Source organism: Sphaeramia orbicularis, chromosome 2 (genome assembly GCF_902148855.1).
Source record: "Sphaeramia orbicularis chromosome 2, fSphaOr1.1, whole genome shotgun sequence".
NCBI classification, from domain to species: domain Eukaryota; kingdom Metazoa; phylum Chordata; class Actinopteri; order Kurtiformes; family Apogonidae; genus Sphaeramia; species Sphaeramia orbicularis.
Window position 1 is genome coordinate 2,918,874 of NC_043958.1, and position 25,940 is coordinate 2,944,813.

The 25,940-nt window shown below is 37.6% G+C and overlaps 2 protein-coding genes across 2 annotated transcripts in view; one reads left to right on the forward strand and one right to left on the reverse strand.

The window, feature by feature from the left end:
* Positions 1-24,821, forward strand: part of LOC115431969 (aryl hydrocarbon receptor-like) — an 82,703-nt gene extending 57,882 nt beyond the window's left edge. The window contains exons 3-11 of the mRNA XM_030152710.1: positions 12,525-12,703; positions 14,032-14,121; positions 15,845-15,971; positions 16,744-16,883; positions 17,668-17,870; positions 17,969-18,078; positions 19,355-19,496; positions 20,685-22,419; positions 23,582-24,821. Of these exons, the coding sequence (XP_030008570.1) occupies positions 12,525-12,703; positions 14,032-14,121; positions 15,845-15,971; positions 16,744-16,883; positions 17,668-17,870; positions 17,969-18,078; positions 19,355-19,496; positions 20,685-22,419; positions 23,582-23,668 (2,813 nt within the window). The 3' untranslated portion in view covers positions 23,669-24,821. The remainder of the gene's footprint in view (positions 1-12,524; positions 12,704-14,031; positions 14,122-15,844; positions 15,972-16,743; positions 16,884-17,667; positions 17,871-17,968; positions 18,079-19,354; positions 19,497-20,684; positions 22,420-23,581) is intronic.
* Positions 1-25,940, reverse strand: part of LOC115431961 (NACHT, LRR and PYD domains-containing protein 3-like) — a 592,418-nt gene that overhangs the window by 245,301 nt on the left and 321,177 nt on the right. The gene's annotated exons all lie outside the window — the stretch shown is intronic.

Genomic DNA, 25,940 nt, shown 5'->3' on the forward strand with positions numbered 1-25,940 from the left:
GAGACATTATTCCAGGTAAATGTGCTGCTGTGAATTTGCTTGGCAGTGGCAATGGCAGTCATTTTGCTTTATTGTGTATTTTAGGCGTCAAAACAGGGTAGAATGGGAGATTTAGGATGTTTAATATGAACCGTGAACTGGAACACACTGAACAACAACAAGTATTTGAATTTGGGACCAGTAGTTTTAGTTTTGGGGCTCTTTTTTTCTAAATCAGCCCAGCTGCTTTTTGATGCCTGGTTGAACTCCAAAAAGCAGTTACACGGTCAAAACTTGGTAAAAACACAGTAAAAAATAATGAAGGAAAATCACTACAACACTGCAAACAACAGTAAAAACAAAAAAATACAAAGAAAAAGGGATAAAAAAGAAAAGAAAAAAGCCCAAACCATCTATTTTTATAGTGTGGCGGTCTTACTCACTGCTCTGCTCTAAACCTAACCACCCATTATACAGGTGATGAGGGGTGTACTGAGCATGCTCAGGTGTCTATGGAAAGAACAAGGTCTATTCAATCAGCACATTTTGAAATTTTTCTTATTGAGCAAATTGTTGAATTTTTATGGATATTTTTAAAAAATCACACATTCAGAATGCTCACCACAGACATGTCAGGGGTTAAAGGGTTAAAGAAGCATTTGTTCTATAGTTTATTCCCTTATCCAATGAGAATAAGAGAATCAGTAGGAAATCGAATTGATAAGCAATATTGGCAATGAAATGGGAATTGTTAAACCCTTATCCGTTTCCATCCTTAATCTGAGTTGTCAGTGAAACTGAAAGCCAAAGCATCTTTTCACTTTAACTGTCGTAAAGAAGTTGGACTCAGTCCTTCTTTAATCAGTCTCTGTGCATTGACTTTATTGTAGAAAGTGGAATAGAAGCGTGACATCTTGTCCAAGCGCCCCCTGCAGGACAGTGTTTGTCATATTTCTGCGCAGATTCCACAGTCTCTGCTTTGTGTGTAGTTAATTAAATGTTATTGATCAAAGCGATGGCAACATAACAGGCGAGTGCGTACATCAGACGACAGATGATCCATGTTAAAACACACAGAGATGATTTAAAGCTTCAGACCAAATGGAGAAGCACTCAGAGGAACTTGGAGCATCAGTGTCAATTTCCAAAGCAGACAAGGCTTCTTTTTTTTTTTTTTTTTTTTTTTCAGTGCTTTCGCAAAATCCTTGCCGTTCAAGTCGAAACCTGCACAGAGTGGGTCAGAGATGGAGGGAGAGTGAGCAGCACTAAGAGAGAAAGAGAGAAAGAGCATGAGTGTCGGTGATGCCGATCTCCTGTCAGTCCAATCTACCCCCCCCCCCACCCCCCCATCCCTGTAGTCCAAAGGGATGCAGAACAATGACTCCATTCAGCTCTTGGGTTTCAGAGTTGAAAGAAACCGCAAAGTGCTTGAGAGCGGGTGTGAGGAGATGATGGGGGGTGGGGGGGTGCATGTTTGGAATGATAGAAGGAAAGAAAAGACGGGGATGTATTGGGTTTAAGGGGGGGGGGGGTACCAGCCTTAAATGATTTCATGTAATATGACTTTGATGGTGGGGTCAATGAGTGCACTGACTTTTTTCACCCTGTAACTTTTACAGAGGTTTTTGTCCAAAACTTGGCTGAAATTGTCCTTAAATTATACACGAAAGTGAAACATTTAGAGTAAATTTTCCAGAAAAATGACAAATAGTGTACTCTAAAAGGACCGAACGGAGGGAGGGAGTGGGTCAGACCAGTAAAATAAACACCTATAAAACTACGAGCTTTTCTCTGTGTTTTAGGGTGAAAAAAGTACTAATGCATCATGACAATGTTTACATCTACAAACTATCCTTTAAAACAATGTGAGTAACAGGAACAACCTGAGATTTTTTAAGTGTCATTTTATCAATATTCTGCCTCAGTTCATCATGTACACATGTGCATTATGAATTACAGATCACAGTGGATCTACAAATTCACAAAACATTTAGTAAGAGGCAGGATACTGGTAAAATTCCACGCATCTTGTTCATATTTGTTCAGGTCATTCACATTTTTTGTGAAAAGATAGTTTGGAGATGTAAACTTTTATGTAGTTTACTTTTTTACTCTTAAAACACAGAGATTGTCAATATTTATAGGTTATTATGATAGTATTGTACTGTTCTGACCCACTTGAGCTCGAATCGCCAACTGTATTGTAAAATATTTTCCACATTCTGCTGCATTTAAACATTTCAATAGCCAACATGAGTTTCAGTGTAGAGAGTAAATAAATAAATCTCTAATCCTAAATGTTATCCTCAGACTAAAAGATGTGCTGAGAAAACATTTAAAACACTTCTTCAGCAGAATCTGATAGACCGAAAACTAAAAAACAAATTACTTGCAATCCCCTTTTTATAAATTTACAAACTGCACAACAGAAAAATTATTGAGATTTAAGTTGTAAATTAATAAAACATGGCGTCCCAGTTCATATTATTATTTTATAACCCCCATAAATGTACATGGACTTCATAACCCTAAGCTATATTAGCTATTAGCTGGTTAAATACATGCATGGACATCATTATACTTATATTTATAGCATTAGAAGACTAGAAAATGTGTTGTTGAACCATGTGTATAATGAGTCTGAAGCCGGAGGATGATGGTGGATCATGTTTTAGAAGGACTGAGCTCTTGAGCTTTGTGTTCAGGAGCTTTTACCTAAAGGCTCTACATTTAAAGGTTTCAGGAGGTTCTTCTATTTTACAGCCGTTCTGGAAGTTGGTATTTGTCAGCTGTTCTTGATTAAACCTTGTGTTGGGGGCAGGGGCCTGAATAAAATCAGAGTTTTTTTTTTTTTTTTCAACGTCAGAAAAGGAGGCGGGAGTTCCCTAGAGCACCTACAGCAGTCCTCTCGAGTTTTATGGTTTTGTCTGCAGACTTGTTTATCCAGTTTTGTTCTTTGTACAGTTTTTGATTAGTTTGTGCTAGCTTTTATCCTGTTTGGCACTCTGTTTGTTGTTTTTCCCCTCTTTTGTTCCGTTTGTATGCTTGAAACATATGTAGTGTCCTTTTTTTTGTCTTTTCCTCTGAACTTTATTCTCTGCTTTCATTTCTTCCTCCTTGTCTTCATCAAATATCTGTCTCTGTTTCTATAATGGTGTTCATCTCAGTTACTAAAATAGCTTATTGTAACTGCAGCGGGGCTCACTAAATCGCCTTCAGCTATGAGTGTGTAGATATTATACAGTATATGTGTGTGTTAGAGGTCTGAACATGCTTAGGCAGCCCCCCCTTCCAACACACACTCACACCAAAACCACACTCAGGCAACAGTGAAACCAAAGACAAAGGCAAAATTCTTGTGTCTAATTTTGGATAGCGTACATCTTTCCTCAATATCTGTTAACATCCCACTCACACCACATATTGTTTGTGTTATAGAAATGGACAACTGTGCCATATATGTACAAAGAATCATCAGTTTACCACTTAATCAACAAAAATATGCCCTCGTATCCATTACAAGTTTGCTTTGGAGTTGTTTTTTTTTTCTAATTTTAGAGCTCTGGTCGCCCTGTATCTAGTATAATGATATAAGTGTAAAGGGATCGTGTCTCAAGCGTTGCCTGTCAGTCCCGCAGAGTGAAAGGATGTTTGTGTGTGGTCAGGTTACACAAAGCATGTCCAACCAGGTGTCACGGAAAGCCGAAAGTCTCCAGGTTTGATTTCCAATGCATTAATATTATAAAACCAGCTAGATTCACCACTCAGGAGGGTGATACAAATAGTCTGGATTTGACCAGACAGGCAAAAAGTGCACTAAAAGTAAAAACTGTTATATTTATACCTTCAAAAAGTCAAAATGAGGACAAATTATTATCAGAATGTGAGTTTGTGCTGTTAGTTGACTTGAACATAGAGCTGGGCATGAATTTGTTAAATGCAAAGATTACACTGAGGATATTGACAATCAAGTATATTTGTAAGAAGATTATATAATTGTTTAAAAAAAAAACAACTTAAAAAGTCAGATGTCTTGCAAATACAACAATAGCATAAATAAAGCGTCTTGGAGCTATATATAACCTAAACCAGGGGTGTCAAACATACAGTCCATGAGCCAAAACCAGCTCGTCAAAGAGTACAATCCCTTCTGTGGAATGAATTTGTGAAGTGCAAAAATTAGACTGAAGAGGGAAAGTAATCAAGGATGTTAAAATCAGTTTAGTTAAGGTTCCATATGATCTAAAGTAAAATATTAGCTTAAAAACATATAAATAATGACTACTCCAAATTTTTCTCTTCATCTTAGTGTAAAAAAGTAAAGTTACATGAAAACCTTTACATTTACAAACTATCCTTTCACAAAAAATGTGAACAACATGAATGAATATAAACAACCTGAAATGTCTTTAGAGAATTAAGTGCAATTTTGCCAATATTCTGCCTGTTGTTAAATGTTTTGTGTATTTGTAGATCCACTGTGATCTGTAAGTTGTAATGTATAGTTAAATGATAAACTGAGGCATAATAATTGTAAAATTACACTTATTTTTCTTCAGAAATTTCAGGTTGTTCATGTTTTTCACGTTTTTTTAAAGTATAGTTTGTAGATGTAAACACTAAAAATCACTCTAAAACATAGAGACAAGTTTAGCATTGCAATTTTTTTCATATATTATTATGTCTGACCCCCTTGAGATCGTATTGGGCTGAATGTGTTTGACAGCCTTGACTCTCATCTACCACCTATTGGTACTGTGTTCCACATTTTGACTTTAAAGGGAATACACGAGTTTATGGACTTTTCCGTTCACTGTTCTGTGAATATTAGTTCATTTGTTGATGCTGAGCAGCAGCTGGTGCAGACTAGTAGAGGTTTCATATTTTTACTGTCCACTCGAGGGAAAGGTCACGGATCCTCTTATGTTCACTGTATTTACTTTATGTGCTATAATGGAAAGCTGCGCATGGTAAAGGTCTAAACCAGTCAAACTTATTTTAGTTCAGGGGCCACATTCAGCCAAATATGATCTCATTCTTCATTCTCAAATTTGGAGTTGTCATTATTTCTAGGCTATTACCCCCACAAGGAGGTATTGTGATCGCTTTGCTTTGTGTGCATGCGTGCGTGTGTGTTTGTTTGTTTGTCTTGGCGGAGGTCTGCGCTCTCCGAGTGCTTTTCTTGTTATAGTAGTATTTTACTGGTCTGACCCACTTTAGATGTGTTTAGATTTAGTATGTGGAACCTGAACTAAAATAATTTGAATATCCGTGATTGTTGATATTTTCAGTGAAAGATTGCACTTCATCTTGTTGCAGTCTTGACCAGTGACCAGTGTAAGACTGACTGTTTGCAACTCAAAAATTCAGAATGGATGGATGGATGGATGGATGGATGGATGAGTCTATGGATGGATGGAAGGATGGATAATTCTATGGATGGATGGATGGATGGATGAGTCTATGGATGGATGGATGGATGGATGGGTCTTTGGATGGATGGAAGGATGGATGATTCTATGGATGGATGGATGGAACTTTGATTCCACAATTGGGAAATCCACAGATCAAAGCAGCAACAAGATAACGTGTAAGAAAATGTCCATGCATAAGGTAGTCTAAGAAAAGAAACAATACAAAAAATAATAGTAACAATAAGTAATAAAACTCCATCACTTTTATAGAAGTAGAATTGCAGCTCTAGTAAAGTATTTAGCCTGGTCTTTGTTGATTAACTTCCCGGTAGAACGCTGCCCCCCTCTGTGAATAATCTCAACTTTACGAATGATACCTTGAACTGGTTTAAAGTTTTCGTATAAGGTGGTTAGAAGTCCAAGAGGAGACGTTGTGGTTGAAGATAAGGAAAGGCGGCTGTCGTCTGCATTTTCCAGTGATGTTAAGCAGGGTGTTGCTGGGAGTGAGTGTATGCACTCAGCAGAATGTGTCCTGGATAAACAAACACTAAAAGCAGCACCTGTATGCACCTCCTCAGGACGGACTGAAGCGTGAAACAGCACTGTAGGCCTGCACAAGAAAAGGGCCTTGTCTAGTCCGATTCTTGCAATATGAGACTGCATGAAATCGATTGGCGCTGTTATGCTTTGCCATAAATCATCTTAAATGACATGCAGATCATGCCGTGGGAGCTATAAAACTGTTTTCATGGCATGGAGCAAAGGAGCAGTGGATTAAAAATGAGAAGCAGTGTATTTTAACATGAACCTAGTATTAAAACTCACATGTTTACTCATTTCACAACACATGATGGGAAATCACCAGTGTTTCAGCATTGTTTCTGAGAAACACTGACTCTGACAACAGTGTTTTTCTCTTGTCACTCCATCTGTCATCATTTCTTCCCTTTTTTCCGGGTGATCAGGTGTTGCGATGCATTTTTAGTAATGTTTAGTTTCAAAGTGTGTGTTTGCATACACAGTACATGCTTAAATTACACATGAGGTGACATGGTTGATTACACTTTGCTGCAGAAAAAAACCTACATGCCTCATCTGTCATGTTTTTCTTGAATTTTTGTTGATCGTGCTAACTTAACTTTAACAGTAAATTCCATTTTTCCATTTCACTTTGACCTAAAGATTTTAAACCCTCAAAAATCTGGATGTTATCTTTGAAATATTTAAAAGGAACTGAGACTACAAGGTAAAATTAATGAAATCAACATTAACACATGAAATCAGACTGTGTGTGAGAAACAGGTGTGTTTTTGTCTCATGTCTTTTAAATATTTTTCCATCTATGTCATTCAGCTGGCCTAGTACCAGGAAAATTATGGAGTTATATAGAGAATACTGCATTATGGAGGATTTATACCATTAATGTTGGTAGGCCAGCAAGTGCTACAAAGTGTTATCATCATGATTCTTTTGAGTTTGTACACACAAAAAGGGTGCAAAACACACTGAAGTACACCATAGACTCTGAGCTGTTTTCTTATAACTCCTTAAACAAGAGTAAAATCTGGCATCTGGTAACGAGCAATGTATTAACATGTACAACTTTTCCACCGATGATGTTAGCTCAACTTGCCATAGCTCAACTTTGGCAAGCTTGGAAGGTTCAGTATTGTACAATTATGGAGATCATAGGTTAATTGGTCAAGAATCATCACTGCATTAATACAGTCGTCTGTCATCATGTCATAATGTCGAACACAAAACCAAGCTAGCAGGAATTCTCTGAAGACAGTGGATCTTTTCATGTAGGCTGCATCTTGACAGTAGTAATGATAAGAAGACATTTTATTTATGTGCCTTTCTAGACACTCAAGGACACTGTACACGATTCAACAGTCAATAAAACAGTAGATAAAAACAACATGCATTGAGATAAAAGAAGTGCAGATCAGTGTAAATGCAGTGAAAATTGTTATAGCGAGTAGGCGATCTTGAACAGGTGAGGTTTGAGTTGGTTAATGTTACATAGATGGAAGTATGTGGACTGACATCCAGACTCTTAACCTGGGGGGGAAGGGAAAACTGAGGAGCTGTCAATTGTGAGGGAGAAACTGTCAACTTTTTGATAGTGTGGATTAGGTTCCAATGAGGAGGATTTTGGTTTTGTCACTGTTTAATTTCAGGAAGCTTGAGGTGAACCAGGATTTTATTTCAGATAAATAGGAGGTGAGGGAGGAGGGTGGGGGTGTGGAGTTCAGTTTGCTGAAAAGATAGAGCTGGGTGTCATCCATGAGGCAGTGAAACTAGATATTGAATTTACAGAAAGTATTGCAGAGAGAGAGGAAGTAGTTGATGAATAGAAGGGACCCCAGGACAGAGACCTTGGGCACACCTTTAGTGACTGGGGAGGGATTGGAATTGAAAGATTTTAATTGTAGGAACTGATACTGAATTGATAAACCGACCAGATTTGAAGTCTAAAGAACTAAGAGTGTAATCTAGCATCTTATTTATAACTTAGATTATAATTTAGAGTTTGAAGTTTTTCTTGGTAGTTCTCGCTTCACCTGGACTAGTTAAGCTCTTTTGAAAACATTTTGTCACTCTTCCAAGAGACTTCTGTTCTTCAGAACTGAAAAGGTCTGACCTATCTTAAGAAATGAAGAAGTGACTGAGAGACGAAACATTTTCAAAAGAGCTAAACTAGTCCAGTTGAACCAAGAAGAACTACCAAGAAGAACGATGACCTGGGTAAATGAGAACCTACACAGACAGTTTGAAGTTTTATTCTTTTTGTCTCTCTCATAGCTGCAGTTACGATGTCACATTAGCTTAAGCTGTCTGACAACCAGCTGCACTGTGATAGAACTATCCTGCAGTGGAGTCAAGTCAAGTTGCAGCGAGTTGAGCTGATAACATCAGTGAAAAAAGGGTAAAAGGCTATGAACGCTGTGGGTTCTGGTCTGGTCTCTGTGCCAGCTCGTACGGCACATCTCAAATTATCGGACTCTGTTGGTACTTTTATGGCTTTACATAAACTGTACTTTCCCTTGGCGTGTTTCTCTCCTTGTATAAAGGAAATTGCCTACATAAACCAGCCTTCTCTCCAACCCACCATGGAGAAGCCAGAATATCATGCATCTTCAGTGATCTCTACTCAATGATTGCTTGAAATCTTTTGGCTCTTAAATTAATGGATGGATGTAAATAGGAACTCTGGTTATGGGGATTTAAAGACACACTACAGTGAAAAGTTACAAGTTAAAGCTGCAGGAGGTGGAAATCAAGCGGAATAACACCTGGATTTGAGCGTTCATTCAACAGAAAATGAATAAATATAAAGCTCAATGCCCTGATGCTGTTTGATGTCTTTATGGAAAGATGAAGCTAAAATATCACAGTTTTGGAATCCATGTTGCTTCAGGCTTAAGCAGTAAAGTCACATCAGAGGGAATCCGAGCAAAGATCTATAATTACAGCTCATATAAATACACTGATAAATGTCTTTACTGATTCCCTCAGTGGGCAGCCACATAGCAGGAAACCTTTAAGTTTTCAGATATTTTTGGTAAAAACTCAATTCAGTTCAACTTGAATAATGAATATAGATGAAGAAAAACCAATCATGTCTCAAAAGCTCTTGTGACAGTTTTGTGCTGTAAAATCTGTAGTATCCAGCATGTTTTAGTCTTCTGTACTTTCCTTCCATCATATGTAATCATAGTAGAAAAACAGGAACTTTTGATTTTGGAAATGTTCTTTGTAACTTTTTAGAGGGACAGTCATAATCTGTGGGTTATTATCTGCTCTCTAAATTATATACAGAAGGTTTTATAATCATTTTGTTGGAGAAGGCACTCTGTGTTTCCATCGATGGCTAGGTCTCCTTTAGGAACAAAACTTTTCACAAGCGCTGTTAGAAAACCAGCTCATTCCAGATCAATTGAGTCTCTCTGGGCCTTCATCAACCACTTCACATAATTTCTGTCGTCCAAAATGGCTGCGTTTGGTCCACAGGGGAAACGGCGAGGCCAACTGGTAATTTTGTGGCTCTGTCTGCTCTCCTCGTTTGGTCTGAGTTTTAACAAGGCCGGGGCTGAGCCAGCCTCCGTGTATGAGACCTAGAGCTTCAGACGGTATGAAAACACAGCTCCAAACCAGCAGGCTGAAGGAATAGTGTTTAAGAAGTATTACAGAGAGAGCAAAACTATTGTTAAAAGTATTCATTCATTGAAGAGCCTCTTTTCCAAGAACTTTACATTTACCTGGGTCTTTGAAAAACCTTGGTGGGTTTCCATTGAAATCACTCAAGTGAAAATTTTTTCCCTCAACCCCAAATTCTCTGAAAAAAGTTCCTTTAAGAGGAGGGTTGGACTTTTCAGAGGTTATGTGCTGAAGAACGCTGATTGGTGGAACACAATTGCAGTGTTTCATGCGCACATTCACCCACTCAAAAAAAATTCACCAGGACTTCAAGTTCACGACTTGAACCGACAGAACCTGATTTGAATAAATTTCTAGGAACTTTTAGAGGGAAACTCAAACAACACAGATTACCAGGAATTCTTTTACCCTGGTAAATAAATTTGTGGAAATAAAAATTCCTGGGAATGTTGGTGGAAAAGAGGCTGTTGAGTTAAAGATTAAGGGAAAATTATTTACTGGGTAATTTCGGTGGAAATGTGCCATGCTTCTTCAAAATGCTGGAGAAAGTTAAAGTTCATGTGGTGGAAAAGGAACTAACCTTCCCAGATACTTGTTCTGAGGAGCAGGGTAGGAACAGATTGCCTTGGGAGTGGGGCTGTGTGTTGAAGAACACTTATTAATAGAACACACTTGGATTCACCCTCCATGTTTAATCCAGTGTCATCTGCAAACTTGTTTATTCCATTTCTAAAGGTTTTATTTTTGTGTTTGGAACATTCGGAAAATGGAGCAAAAGAAGACAAACTATGAAGCCCTTTAGCCAAATACAATGTTTTAAGTGTTAAGAGCTTATTCTGCAAATACACCCAGAAGAGCATGGACCTCGTTGAACCTGTTTGCCAAATATGCTCAAAAGAAATTCACCAGAATGTCAAGTTGGCTACTTGTAATGACCTGCACTTGATTTCAATACATTTCCAGGCACTTTTCAGTGGAAACACAAACCACACATTTTACCAGAAATTCTTTTACCCCGGTAAATGAGTTCATCACAGGGCTCAAATATACAGACCAACAACCATTCACACTCGCATTCACACCTACAGGTGATTTAGAGTTAAAATAATCTACTTAGTTTCGTGTCTTTGGACGGTGGGAGGAAGCCAGAGTACCCAGAGTACCCTGGAATCGAATCCATGACCATCTTGCTATGTACTAACCACTGCTCCACTGTGCTGCCGCTGTTATAAATATAATAAACATAATAATTACTGGGCTTGACTTTCAGTTCCTGGTTCTTTGGTGTAGTGTTCCAGAAGCTCAGTGTTCCAGAAGAGCTTGGCGCTTCATGTCAATTGGAAGCCATGTCAAGCTGCTTAGAACATGAGATGGACAGGAAGTCAGACACGTGCACGGGATATTTTCAAAATAAAATGCCCAGTAACAAAACTATAATGCTAATTATAGAGGAGGATTCAGACAGGGCTATGTGCATCTGCTCTATCATCATTTCATCGGTTTTCTCCTCAAAAACCCACCTGCTTCCTCTCTCACAGGATATTTTAAGGGTTGTTGTTTTTCTGTACTTGTTTTTCTGCTGCTCTGGGTGATAAGAGCTGCTTAATAAGTGCTACAGGAGGAAGAGGACGAAGGACTGAGTGACAGTGTTGTAAGATGGCAGGAAACATCAGGCAGCTCCACCCTGATTAAAAAAAAAAAAAGACAAACAAATGTTCTGTTTCTGCTTTTCTTACTTTAAACTTCTCCTTTTTGCCACTTATTGGGAGATCTGGCAGAGTTGCATGGTTGAAAACAATTATTTTTATTATTATTGTAATGAATCATCAGATGTGATTGAATCTGTACCTTGAAATGTTCGCATCTTGGCTAAGGTCTATCCCAGGAGTCTTCCATAGTTTTACTTCCTATCCATTGATTCTTGTTCTTTCATTTTATTATTTTGAATATAAATAATAAATGCATAAATTAAGACAGTACAAATCTGTACATACAGCAGAAATCCACACCTTCTTTTGTCAGGATCTGTGCTTGTGACTCTTTGCTCCTCCCTTTTGGTTATGGACCTGTGCCTGTGCGACCCTCAGCTCCACCTTTTCATTTTCATCATCAGATTCACCTGCTGGCGCTGCATGGCTGCAGCCAATTACCTTCAGCCTATTTAAGGCTTTGGTTTGCAGCCATGCAGCGCTGGTCCATTACTCCTCTCTCCTTTCCATAGCCCGGACATTTGATCATATTCATCCACGGACTCTGACTCAGGTTTTGTATGTTTTTTTTCCTATGGACTCTACTTTAGTTTTTGTATTAGGTTTTTCGTTGTCTGGTTTTCATTTTTTGTTAAATAAACTTGTTATTTTTTCCCTTCAGTACTGTGCATTTGAGTCCTCTCATTTTCCCTTTCGTGACATCTTTACTCTTTTAGAAATAAAAAATAATTGTATGAAAACAGACTGTGTATATCGATGGCTGGAAAATATGAAAAATACCGTTTTTGAGAAAATGTAAAATATCTTGTTGTCTTTCAGAATGTTATTAGTATAAAGTAATTTAGTCCAACAACAGTGCGTTATTTTTTTGGGTTTCATTCCCAAATAGCATTCTGCAAGAAAACAGCAAGTTGTTGTTTTGTATTTTTTTAGTTTTTACAAAGAAGTGCATTTTTTCCAGTTGATTGATATGTGATACTGTAAGCAGAGTTCCAGCTCCACTTCATGACTGCTGTAAAAATGAAAAACTGCAAGCTTTCAAATGAACTAAAAGTACAGTAGGCTTTAGTCTTTGACCGGTTGAACCTCAGATCATAATATTTAATCTGGAATTTTAATAATAGATTCATAGTTTTAAGCTTTGACATTATTTTTCATCAGATCACGTCTGTTTTGTCAAGTTGTTTTCATCTTGTCACTTATTCCAAACAAACTGGAAATATGAAAAAAGAACTCTTTCTTTGTTTCGTCCCTCCAGCCACCATGAAGAAGGGTCAGAACGGCCTCAGCTGGAGCAGCGAACGGAGCCTGATGTTTGGGTCGAATGTTCCCAACGCCATGACTTCCTGCTCCACAGGCTCCGCCCCTGCAGTCTCCTCCAGTCAGGTGACGTCCATTGACGGCATCAGCTTCTCAGAGGGAGATCTGCTGCTTCAGGTGAGGCTTCAATACGACACAAATAATATGACATGTAAATTCAATCCTGATGAATAAAGACTGAAACATTAATAAATATTTTCCTCAACAAAGAAACGTGAAATGGAAAGAAGAGGCAGCAACTGGAAAAAGACAAATGAAATGAGGTTAAAGACAAAAATAATGTTAAGATGAAAAGATGAAAATAATGTAAAAGAGTTAAAATGAGACAGTTTTATGGTGGAGGTTTCATTGGAAATAAATGTAGATCTGTTGGAATTCATATTGTCTTTTTGTGAGTTTGGGTCCTGAGGGGACGACAGATTTTTCCTTTGGGTCTTGACGTGAAAAAGTTAGTGAATAAAAGGAAAAATCACCAGGGCTGTAATGAAAACAGAATGATCATCATGGAGATTATTCATGTACAATAGTAAACAGGTTGACGCAGTGGAACCGATAAGTTGAATTATTAACCCATAAAGACCCAGTGCTACTTTTGTGACAGTTGACAAATGATTTTTTTTCCCTTTTTTTAACTTTTCTTAAGTGATTTATCACCAATCACTCTAATGATATGGTCAGTATTTTACATTCTTAAATGAAAATCTGATATTTTTCTACATTTGATTTACTGACCATGATTGATGTTCATAATAGCTCAAATTAAAATTGAGGGTTATTATATCAAAAACAGAGAAAATGGAGAAAAAAGTTACTTTTTCCGGAAAATGCATCATTAACTGAACATAAAAACAAGTGTGTCCGTCCGCTGTCATTGATCCAACTCCATGGGTTTTGCCTGTGAATCAGTGTTGTAGAAAATGACGGTGTTTCCATGTTCACTATGGAGCCTCTGAACGTCCAAATGGGTCATATCTGATGACCGTGAAAAGATGGCAAACTGTATTTTTCACCAATTATTTACACAAATTGATAGGATTAGTGGATCAGCAGTTATTTAACTTTTCCTATCAATAAATGATTTTGGTTGCCAGTGGGTGTTTGGGTCTTCATGGGTTAATTTTTATTTTGTAACATTGTTTTCATTACAGGTAAATGTCATGGAAGTTACTTTCTATTTCAGTATGACAGGAAAGTTTTCTTTTGTGACTTAAAAATATTAAAAAGGTGTAGCAGCATCAGAAATATATGAATTTGATAATGACAGAAAGAACAAAATCATTAAAATAAGCAGATTAACCATTCCAAGGAAATGAACTTCTGGGAACTGATTCTATCGAAGACCCGGTTCTGGATTCCCATCCCTAGTTGAGAGTATGTGAGAGGCTCTAAAGGCTCTGTGGAGCTCTGTCCTCATCTGCTGTCTGAAGGCTGTGTTTGCTGTGCAGGCTTTGAACGGCTTTGTGCTGGTGGTGACAGCTGAGGGTTATGTCTTTTACACATCCCCCACCATCCAGGACTTCCTCGGGTTTCACCAGGTAAGAATATCACAGACTTCTGATCAGTGATGATGATCCAGAGACATGTATAGCTTCTTCAAACCAGTTGAAATAAATAGTGTTGTGTTCGTTTTTCAGTGGCAGGGCTGTCAAACTCAGGTTCCACATTCAGACCAATATGAACTCAAGTCGATCAGACCAATAAAATAATAACATAATACCCTATAAATAATGACAACTACATTTTTTTTTCTCTTTGTTTTAGTGTAAAATTTAATGAAAATCTGAACAAATGTGCAATTTTAACAATTTTGTTATTTTTATGCATGTTTTCTTCTTGTTATTGTTCATTTTGTGCATTTTTTCATGTCATTTGTGCTGATTTCTATTCATTCCGTTCATTTTTCTCAATTTGTTTTTCCATGTTTAACATTATTTATAGGTTATTATGTTATTATTTTACTAGTCCGACCCACTTGATATCATATTGGGCCGTGACTAAAAATATGAATAACCTCAACAAATTCCAATATTATCTCTGTTACTAAATATTTAGTGTACAGTATTTGTAGATCCATTGTGATCTGTAAGTTGTAATGTACATGTGTGAATGATAAACTGAGGCAGACTATTGTTAAAATTTATATTTTTCATAAGAAATTTCAAGTTTTTCTTGGTATTCACATTTTTTAAAGGATAGTTTTTAGATGTGAACATTTTCATAATGTAATTTTCTTGTAATTTAATTTAAATTTTTCGATCATATTGGTCTGAATGTTGAACCTGAACTAGAATGAATTTGGCAGCCCTGCTTTGCTCTATTACAAACTTTATTGACTTCACTGACCTGCTAAATCTTTTAAATGACTGTTGCATCATTTGTAATGATGTCACCGTTCAATCAGGATCTAAAGCTTACTTGTCATACATGTTTTGACAAAGGTAAGGTATCACAAGTCTCAATGTTTGAATGTTTTTTATCGAATGAAGCCAAAATCTAAAGCCAAAACACCAGCAGCTTTCAGTTCTTAGTCTGTAGCGGTAAGAAACTACATTTCATGTCAGCTTAAACATTTGCAGTGCTCATAAATCCTAACTACAGGATTGTTTCAACTCAATCAGGTCTTTAGGCACAGTTAACAAAGGAGGGTTTTGTGTCAAGTTTGTTCGTGAACGGTTGAGTAACAGAAAGAGGCCGAGGTGTGGTTCACTCTTCAGTTAAACAGCGTCTATTTTTTCAGCCGTAAGTCGGTAGCATTTGTCCACTTGTCGCTCTATCGGGGCTAGGGGCAATGTTCACTCGGTGTTTACACTTGCATCATTGGTCTTGAACGCAGCCCGCCAACAAAACGTTCACACAAACAAGAAGAGAGGGCTGAGCTGGACCAGAGCCACGAAACTACCCAGACTATAACATCTGGGACAACATATGTACAGCACATATGCATATACATTAACACATAAACACAGATACACAACACATATACATATACACACATATGTACAGCACATATGCATATACATTAACACATAAACACAGATACACAACACATATACATATACACACATATGTACAGCACATATGCATATACATTAACACATGGACACTGATTATTACAGATTAACACAATAAACATAAAGTTAAGTGGAAAATGTCAAGTTTTTTTTTTTATAAACACAGATCCAGAACACATATTAACAGATGAAAGGTGAGTGACGAGGCCTCTGATCTGTGTCCCTGCTTCTGTCGCTGTGTCCACAGTCGGATGTCGTCCATCAGAGTGTGTTTGAGTTGATCCACACCGATGACCGTGCACTGTTCAGAAGGCAGCTTCACTTCGCCCTCAACCCCACCAACAGTCACAACGATGCCTCTGAAGACAGTCCTGGTGAGAACACTTCACTGTGGGATCATAGTCAAACTTCATGTACTTTACATGTAAAGGTTAAAGATCAAAACTTCAGTCATATCACTACGCTGCACCTTTATATTTGGTGACGCCATTAATGGAATTTAATGTAAAATTTCTAGAATGAGCCATAAGTGCATTAGTAAAAGGTTAAACTTGAAAGAAACTTGAGAATAAAAGAACCACGAAAACTCCCACATAATGTTTTACCTGCCTTTGGCAGTGTATTTAACGCCAACTGTAAAATTTTAACAGATGAGTGAAAAAATAAGCATTTTAGTGACACAATCTTTAAAATGTGTGCATTTTTGTCATCTGTAGGGGACAAGAGTTTCACAGCTTTACTAAAAAAAATTTTGATACAAAAAAAAAACACTGACATCCTATAAAAAGAAAAAAATGTGTCTGGAAAAAAAAAACAAAAACTGTTGCATCAACTTTTAATTTCCTGGGTTTCTTAGAAACCAGAGTCCAGTTTTTAAGGAGCGATTTGATCATTTTAATGGGATCTAGAGAAAAAATAAAATTATATAAATGCAAAAAAACCAAAACATGGCCCCTAGAGGATGGACTGGGATTTCCTCACATAAAAAACTGAAATGAATAAGAACATAAATATCAGAAGTACATTTGTGTTAAAATATAGAGAAAAAACTTCAACCAACTAGTGTGCTGTATTATATTTAGTACAGTTAACTTACTGTTCTGTACCAGTCTGTAAACAGCACTAACTGGTCTGTGATGTCTGCAGAGGATCAGAACTCGGCTGATATCAGCACCAAGGTGATTGCCTACGACCCTCAGGTCATCCCACCAGAAAACTCCTCCTTCCTGGAGAGAAACTTCAGCTGCCGTTTCCGCTGCCTCCTGGACAACTCCTCTGGCTTCCTGGTAGTACTCACTTACAAAGGAAACACCGACGAAACAACAACTAGTTTATGTTAAAAAAAAAGTAACACTAAAGCCAAACAGTTGTTATTAAGGAATTGGGAACCAGTTTGTGTAGAGAACGTCATCAGGTTTTTTTCTGTATTTTGGTTGTGAAGCCTCTAAAGTCTGGTTGTATTTGAATAGTAAAGACAACATACTATTATTAATATTGTTATCATTATTATTATCGCTACTTTTATTATTTATTACTACTAGTGTTTCTAATGTGCCTGTAATTGCCTGTTTTTGTTACAGTTTTAATTTTTTTTTTTTTTTTCAATTTTTTTTGCCTTTTTATCTTATAATTCTTCTTATTTGTGTACATTTGATGTTATGGTGCTGCTGGGACCTTAATTTCCCAGATCAGTAAAGTTCTATTGCAATCGAATCGAGTTTAATCTAATCTAATCTAATGTAACATAATACAATCTAGCATGATATAATGTAATATAACATAATGTAATATAATATAATATAATATACTAAAAATCTAATTTAAACTCAATCTCATCTAATCTAAGTAATAATAATAAGTACTATCGATAATGGAACAGAATTGCTAAATTCTTATCCGTTCCCATCCCTGCTTTTCATTCACAAAAACATGGAAACATCTGTAATCATTGTAAGTGAATGAACATTTTTTGTGCTGAATGAGGTTTGGTGTCGATAACAGAGTCACTAAACGTAAACAGATTCATACTGACAGTACCGTCCTGTCTGTCACCTGTGTGGTCGCGTCCAGGCCCTGAACTTCCACGGCCGCCTCAAGTTCCTCCACGGTCAGAACCGCTTGTCAGAGGACGGGACGCTGGTTCCGCCTCAGCTCGCTCTGTTTGCCGTCGCCACGCCGCTGCAGCCGCCGTCCATCCTGGAGATCCGCACCAAGACGCTGCTGTTCCAGACCAAACACAAGCTGGACTTCACTCCCACCGCCGTTGACACCAGGCCAGTCCGCGAGAATCAACCAATCACTGCAGCCGGTTTCATTCAGGAGCAACAGACACATATTCATAGTATGTTTGTTTTTGTTTTTTTTTTTACAGAGGGAAGGTGGTTCTTGGTTACACTGAGACCGAGCTCTGCACCAGGGGGTCAGGATACCACTTCATCCATGCAGCCGACATGATGTACTGTGCAGACAACCATTTGAGAAGTAAGTCTGATTTATTGCTTTACATTACGCTGCCAGATGTGAACACAGTGTCTTTAAATTGTTCAAACATAAATGCACTGTTTTTATAGACTTTCATAGATACACATTCTGTTAATATTGTAAGTATTGTGTCTGTTCATATTTTATGTCATTTTTATTTCATTCTACTTTTAATTCTGTTCTTATTTTACTTAATGTTAAATTTTATATTCTATATTCTCATTTTACTTCTTAGTTTTTTGTAATTACATATCCACTCTAGTCTTATTTTCTGACGTACTGGTTTTTTATTCATATTGTTTAGAATAGAATAGAATAGAATAGAATAGAACAGAATAGAATAGAATAGAATAGAATAGAATAGAATAGAATAGACTGTAGATGTTTATTAAAGCTCAGTATAAATTTAATGGTTATTATATCAAAACAGAGAAAATTGAAGAAAGTGGGGTTTTTTCTAGCAAAATATATCATTAACTGAACATAAAAACAAGCATCTGCAACTACTGTCATTTATCAAACTACATGGGGTGTTTGTTGTTTTTGTACCTGTTAACCATTTTCTTAATTGTTTCACCACTTTTTTGTTTATTTTCTTAATTTTATTTATTATTTTCTTCATTTTCTGTTTATTGTTTTCATTATTTAGTTCATTTTCTTGATCATTTTGATCATTATTTTGTAGACTTTATTGTTTGTGGTGATTTCCAAATGACTTTTTCTTTACATTTAAGCATTTCTAACTGATCAACAGTTATTATAATATTATCCTCTGTATTTTTCATTTTTCTGGTATTTTCCTGTATTTATTTCACGGATCATGTAGATGTTCATAAAAGCTCAGAGTAAACTCAAAGGTTATTCTGTCAAAACAGAGAAAACTGAAGAAATAGTGACTTTTTCAGTAAAATCTCTCATTAACTGAACATAAACCCAGTGTGTCCACCCACTGTCATTGATCCAACTCCAGGGGTTTTACTGGTGAATCAATGTTGTAGAAGATGACGGTGTTTCCATGGTAACTACGGAGCCTCCAAATGGGTCATATCTTATTACCAAAGATGGAAAACTGTATTTTTTTGCACCAATTATTTACATGTATTGATAGAGTTAGTGGGTCAACAGGTATTAAACATTTTACATCGTTAAATGGTTGTGGTTTTCAGTGGCTGTTTGGGTCTTTGAGGTTTAAAGCTGATTGTAAACATACATTTAATGCTGGAGGACTTACATAAATGATGACATTAAATGGACATGTATGTGTGTGTGACTGCAGTGATGAAAACAGGTGACAGCGGCTTCTCAGTCTTCAGGCTTTTGACCAAAGGCAGGACTTGGATCTGGGTCCAGGCCAATGCCAGGGTGGTCTTTAAACAGGGAAAACCAGACTTCATTGTGGCCCGGCAGAGAGCTTTAACGTAAGTTTACAGAAGTTCACGGCAACAGAACCAACATACAACTATTCTACTGCATCTCAACCACTACTTACTAACTCTTTGGCTATTACATATACCATCATTATTATTAAACTTACATCTGCATTCTTGATTTCGACCAATGGAACAGCACAATGTGATGTCAAATGGGTCCAACCAATAAAGTAATGACATAATAACACATAAATAATGTCAATTCCAAACTTTTCTGTCCGTCTTAGAGTGAAAAAAGTTAAATTACATTATGAAAATGTTCACATCTACAAACTGTCCTTGAAAAATTTTGAATAACATGAACAATCTGGAAGTTCTTAAGAAAAGTAAATTCTGTTTTAAAAATGTTTTGCTTCAGTTTATCATTTATATATCTACATTACAACTTATAGATCACAGTGGATCTACAAATACAACATTTAATATCAGGCAGAATATTAGTACAATTACACCTACTTCGATTAACACATTTTATCTTGTTCATATTTATTCAGGATATTCACATTTTTTACTAACAGCCCAGTGTGATTTCAAATGGGTCGGACCAGTAAAATAATAACATAATAGTCTATAAATAATGTTAAAAATGGACAAAAACCTGAGAAAAATTAACAAGATGGTGTTAATTTGGTCTTACTTCTCTTAAGACATTTCAGGTTGTTCATATTTGTTAGGTTATTCACATTTTTTGTGAAAGGATAGTTTGTAAATGTAAATATTTTCATGTAATTTTACTTTTTTACGCTAAAACATAAAGAAAAGTTTGTAGTTGTCCTTATTTCTAGGTTATTATGATAGTATTTACTGGTCTGATCCACTTACTATTATTATTATTATTATTATTATTATTATTATTATTATTATTATTATTATTATTATTATATATTACTACTAGTATCTCTAAAGTGCAATTACCTGTTTTTGGAGTTAGGGTCATAATTATTTTTTCCTTTTTATGTTCTAATTCTTCTTATATATGTACATGCTGTGCTGCTACTGGAGCCTTAATTTCCAGATCAGTAAACTTCTACATAATCTAAATCTAATCTTGATGAAACAGATGTAAAAAGTAACACACAAATTAGGTATTTTTTCCCCCTCGTCAAATGACTTGTAAACTAACAGTGGAGTTTTCATCAGTTTTGGTCGTTTTCTAAAACGTCTGTTTTTTCACAGAAATGAAGAAGGGGAGGAGCAGCTGCGTCTCCGTCGACTCCAGTTGCCGTTCAGCTTCACCACGGGGGAGGCCATGCTGTACGACACGGCCCCAATTGTTGACGTTACCGACTCATGCCCCGCCCCCAAACAGAGGAAGATTGACAGCTACTCCGTCAGCCCCGACTCCTTACTGGGCTGCATGCTGAGGCAAGACCAGTCCATCTACTGCGAACACAACACCGCCAATGTCCTGAACACTCTCAACGACACGGCCTTCAAGGACACCCACGCCACCGTCAATGTTCCAGGGGACGTCTGGCAGCAGCCCGGGTCCAAATCTGCCATGGGGGGGCTGGTCAAGTCAGAGTGCACAATTCAAGACATGATGGAGACCCTGCAGCAGATCCTCGGGGACAGCAATCTCGCCTCCACCCTGGACGTTGAACCCGAGGAGCTGAAGAGTTGGGAAAGTGCGCTGCTGAAGATGAGCACCAGCGACTTAACCGACGATCTGAACAGTATCCTCAGCGACGACATCCTGTCTTTTGTAGAAGAACAGTTCCAGAAAGAAGGAGGCTTTAAGCTTCCAGATCAGATGGATAACGTACCAGTCTGCCTCTCCACTTTGGACCTTCAGAACCAGAACCCAGATGGGGGACAGGACTTTAGCTGGCCCCTGGACTTTCAGAATCCAATGATGCCAAGCAGAGAGCAGATGGTGGCAGGCCAACCGGTGCTGGGCCTGGGGACGGTAAAACTGACCCACATGGATCTTCCTCAGTTGGGTTCTTCTATGTTAAATGGTCCAGCGCTCAAGCACAGCGAAGTGGGCACCGCCGACACCCAACAAGGGATCTTCAGGCCTTCCATGGGTGATTCTTGTGGTCTGACACAGAATCAGTTCAGGGGTTTACAAGTCCCCGTCAACAACAACAACCATGCAGCATTCTCCGTCCCCCAAGCCTCAACCAATCAACTTTTTCAGAATCAACCCCAGGTGGGAATGCCCACACCCCTGGTGGGCCTCCAGAACCAAAGTGCAGAAGGACAGTCAAATCCTGGGTTTAGTTTCCAGGGCAACCAGTGGAACTCCTCTGTTCCTACAGCGAACCAGGCTGACGCTTTTGTTCAGTCATACAACCAAAATATTTCAAACAAAGCAGGTTTTGCAGCAGGTCCGACTTCGGCCAGCTGCTTACCGGGACACTTTGCACTTCAGACCCAAAACAGTGACCCACATAAACAGTCCTGGCCTCTGAAGCAGCAGCAACAAAAGCTGATTACCAACGGACATCAAAAAATGGGCGCGTGCCTCGACCAAATGTCTGGATTACAACGGAATCCTCTTCCTGGAGCGGTCGCACCCCAGAACGGTGTGAACAGCAGGTTCAGTTTCAGGACTCCAGAGACTTCAGAAGTTCTGTTTCCTGTTCAGCAGGACATGGAGCTTCCACCCATGGCGCCCTCTAGCAGCTGTATGTTCAGGAGCAGCTCAGCCTCAGTCCCTGTGAACGGAATACGCCTGAGTCAGAGTACGCCTCAGTCCTCGTGTCAGAAACGGACCCACGCCGACGCCCAGATACCCTCCAAACCCCAGTGTTTCTACCAGAGTCATCTGGGAGCTGGATCCATGCAGGGTATCCAGACCGCTGATGAGACGTTACTGTCCTGCCAAATGACCCCGGGTCTGGATCCAAACAACCTACTGATGCAACAGCAGCAGCCGTTCCTTAACTTCAGTGAGCAGACCCAGGTACGTACAGGTCTGAGTCCTGAGCGTTTATGGGGACGTCTCTACTGAAGTCTGACATTTCATCAAGATTCTGCAGGACCCTACGGAGAGTCAGATAAGAAATAAAAATAAAAACACCAATATTTATCATTTAAATAGAAGTGGTTGACTGGGGATGGGAATTGATTAGAATTTAGCGATTCTAGTTCCATTGTTGATTTGATTCAATATTCTAAATAAGCTGTAGTACAAATGATTTGTTTGCATTAGCTCTTTAATGTCAAATATGCACCAAATATTTTAACATTTTAACATCTAAAGTGGATCAGATCAGTAAAATACTATCATAATAGCCTGTAAATAATGACAACTACAAAATTGTTCTTTTTGTTTTCATGTAAAAAAGTAAATTTCCAGGAGAATGTTTTATGTCCTTTAACAAAAAGTGAATAAACACAAATAACCTGAAATGTTTTAAGAGAAATACGTGCAATTTTAGCATCATTTTGTCAACATTTATCAATTTTTTGTTCATTTTGTGTAGGTTTTGTTTTTGTTGCTTCTTATTGTCAATTTCTTTGTAATTTCTGCATTTTTCAGTTCATTGTGTTCATGTGTCTCAAATGTTTGTCAATTTTTAACATTATTTATAACTTCTTATGTTATTATTCTACTGGTCTGATCCACTTCAGATCATGTTGGCCTGTGAAATATGAACAACCTGAAATGTCTTCAGAGAAATAAGTATAATTTGACCAATATTCTGCCTGTTATTAAATGTTTTGTGTATTTGTAGATCCACTGTGATCTGTAAGTTGTAGTGAACATGTGTAAATGATAAACTGAGGCAAAATATAGTTAAAATTGCACTTATTTTTCTTAATAAATTTCAGGTTGTTCATGTTATTCACTTTTTTTTTTTTATTTTGATAACATTTTCATAATATATGTTTACTTTTTTCTTTCTGAAACGTAGATAAAGTTACGTAGTTGTCATTATTTATAGGTTATTCTGTTATTATTTTACTGGTCTGACCCACTGTAGATCATATTGGTCCTGAACTGAAGTGATTTTGACAGCCCTGGTTTAAAGTCCAGTTCATCTCAGCATTTTCAGATGTTTTATGTTGTAATTTTTTCCTGCTGAAACTGACATGTGAAACTGTCTGTGTCGTGTCCACAGATGAACAGCCATCCAGGCCTCGGGAATGGAGGTTTCCAGTTTCCGTCGCTGCCCAACGGGAACACGTATTACTCAGACAACAAATAGGGAAGAAGCTTTAAACGGCATCGAGGACTGAATCACCGAAGACTGGTCTGAGGAAACGTGGAAGTGGAACAGACTGAAGAGGAGGAAACAGAAGGAAAAACTCCTTCTCTGGTGTCGTTTTTTCAGGATGGTTGAAAACAGAACCAGAACAACACAAAAGAAACAATGAAAGCTTGGTTTATTTTTGCTAAAACTGGAGAATGAAAAGAGAAACGAACACTCTGTGGATGTTGGATCGGAGACGTAATAACACATGAACGGATTAAACACCACATCGGAGTTCCTCTACTTCTCCTCGGTTTGGACGGTGGATCTGAATGGACGTCATCGACTGGATAAAGTGTTTTTAAGGACATGTATTACGACGATGGTGGACACTGTGCTTCTTATTGGAAGTATAGGGGTGGGGGGAGGGGGAGGGGTCTTACCCATCAGCCCCGATGCTCCACGTATTCTCAGAAAGCATCCATTTCACCTCCGTACACCGTCGTTAGTGCATCGTTATCACAGAAACCAGTGTCGCATTGGAGAAAGAACAATGGAAAGAATTCTCCGCAATCTTAGAATTCGAAAGAAAACCCACTGCATCAGTTACACTGACTTAGACGAACTCGAATAACCAACACAAATATTATATTCTAATGTGCTGGAGTTACTGCTAAAACATTAAGTAGCTTCTGTTTGACCTGTTTCTGCCTACATTCATTTACAATTATATAAAAAAATTAATGATTTGTGTTGTTGTGATGCTAAATTATAATGTGGATTGTTAATTTGAATACAGTAGAACTTCATACCATCAGTTTAATTTGTTCCGTGACCGAGTTTTTTTGCGATTTACTCATTTTACAAATCAGTTTTCCTTATTGAAATTAATTGAAGCATAATTTGTCACTTTCAGCCCCCAAAAACCACCCAAAATCCTTTTTTAAGGGTTTTTCATACAGAAAAAGTGCAGTTAAGAAGAAAATTACAATTATAATAACATAAGAATACACAATGCAAAAGAAAGAAACTGGTTTTATTGACTCATTTACCGTGAAGATGAGATGATCTGTGAGTGTGAAGTGAGCACACTGCAAAAAAAAAAAAAAAACACCATAAAAACACTAAATCTGAGGAAAAAAGTACTCAAAACAAGGGAAATATCTGTCAGCACGATAATTTCAATCGACAAGGTTTCTTGAATTAAGATTGTTCAGTCTAGAAGTAAGCATGTCTACAGATTAGGACTGGGCGATAAAATGATAAGGATATATATCGCGATATAACTTTTCCTCAATAGAAATATGAGACATGCTTGATACAGTTTCGCTAGAATTCATTCGTCCATGTTTCGACAGACGTAAGAACAGCCAATCATAATTAAATAATATAACAATAATAATAATAATAATAAAACAGCCGTCAAATAGCGCTGCACCGAACCAATCACACTAGAGCCATGTCAAGTTAGGTTGCATCACATTAGTGTTGTGGTCCATGCCAACCGCAATACTAATACACTCAAACCATAAAAAAAAAAAAAAAAATGTAGAACTGAAATTAAGATGCTTATATGACGGGGGTCAGTAAATCTTATGGTGGGGGGCTGGGGGGAGATGAATAAAGTGGGGAGAATGATACATATCATCGAACGGGGAGATCATTCTAAGAGCGGAGGGAGGGACTTAACTCCATAAGTACCGCGACGAATGTATTTCTTTCTCTCCAATGTCTTCACAACTAAAAAGTAGCTGAAAATTTAAGCTGGACAAAAAGTAGTGAATTGATTTATATCGCGATACATATCGATGTCGTCTGATATGAAAAAAATTGTGATAAGATTTTTTCTATATTGCCCAGGCCTGCTACAGATGTATGAACATTTAAAATAAGAAATTAACTCTTCAAACAAGATAAATGATCTAAACACTTCTAAATCTAAGTGTTTTTTTATCTTGGTGCGAGCAGGAGTGGCTCCACTGAGCATGTGCGAGGCCAGTGCTGCGGATTTCCACTCTTATTTCAAAGCAAAAAATGCTGCAGAGCATAAGAGAATAACATCCTTTATTGTTAATATCTTCAGTGTAATTGTTGGGAGGGTTTGGACTCTTCGAAGTAGGATGAACCACGTTTGAACACAACCAAGAAATGTTGCCTTTTAAAATGTAGGACGTTAAAAAAAAGACAAATGCAGGAAAACACAGTGGATTATAAAGTGTGTGCGCGACATCTGTTAATGCAGGATCCGAACAGAGCTTTTTTTTCTTTTTGTTGTTTTCTGTTTCTT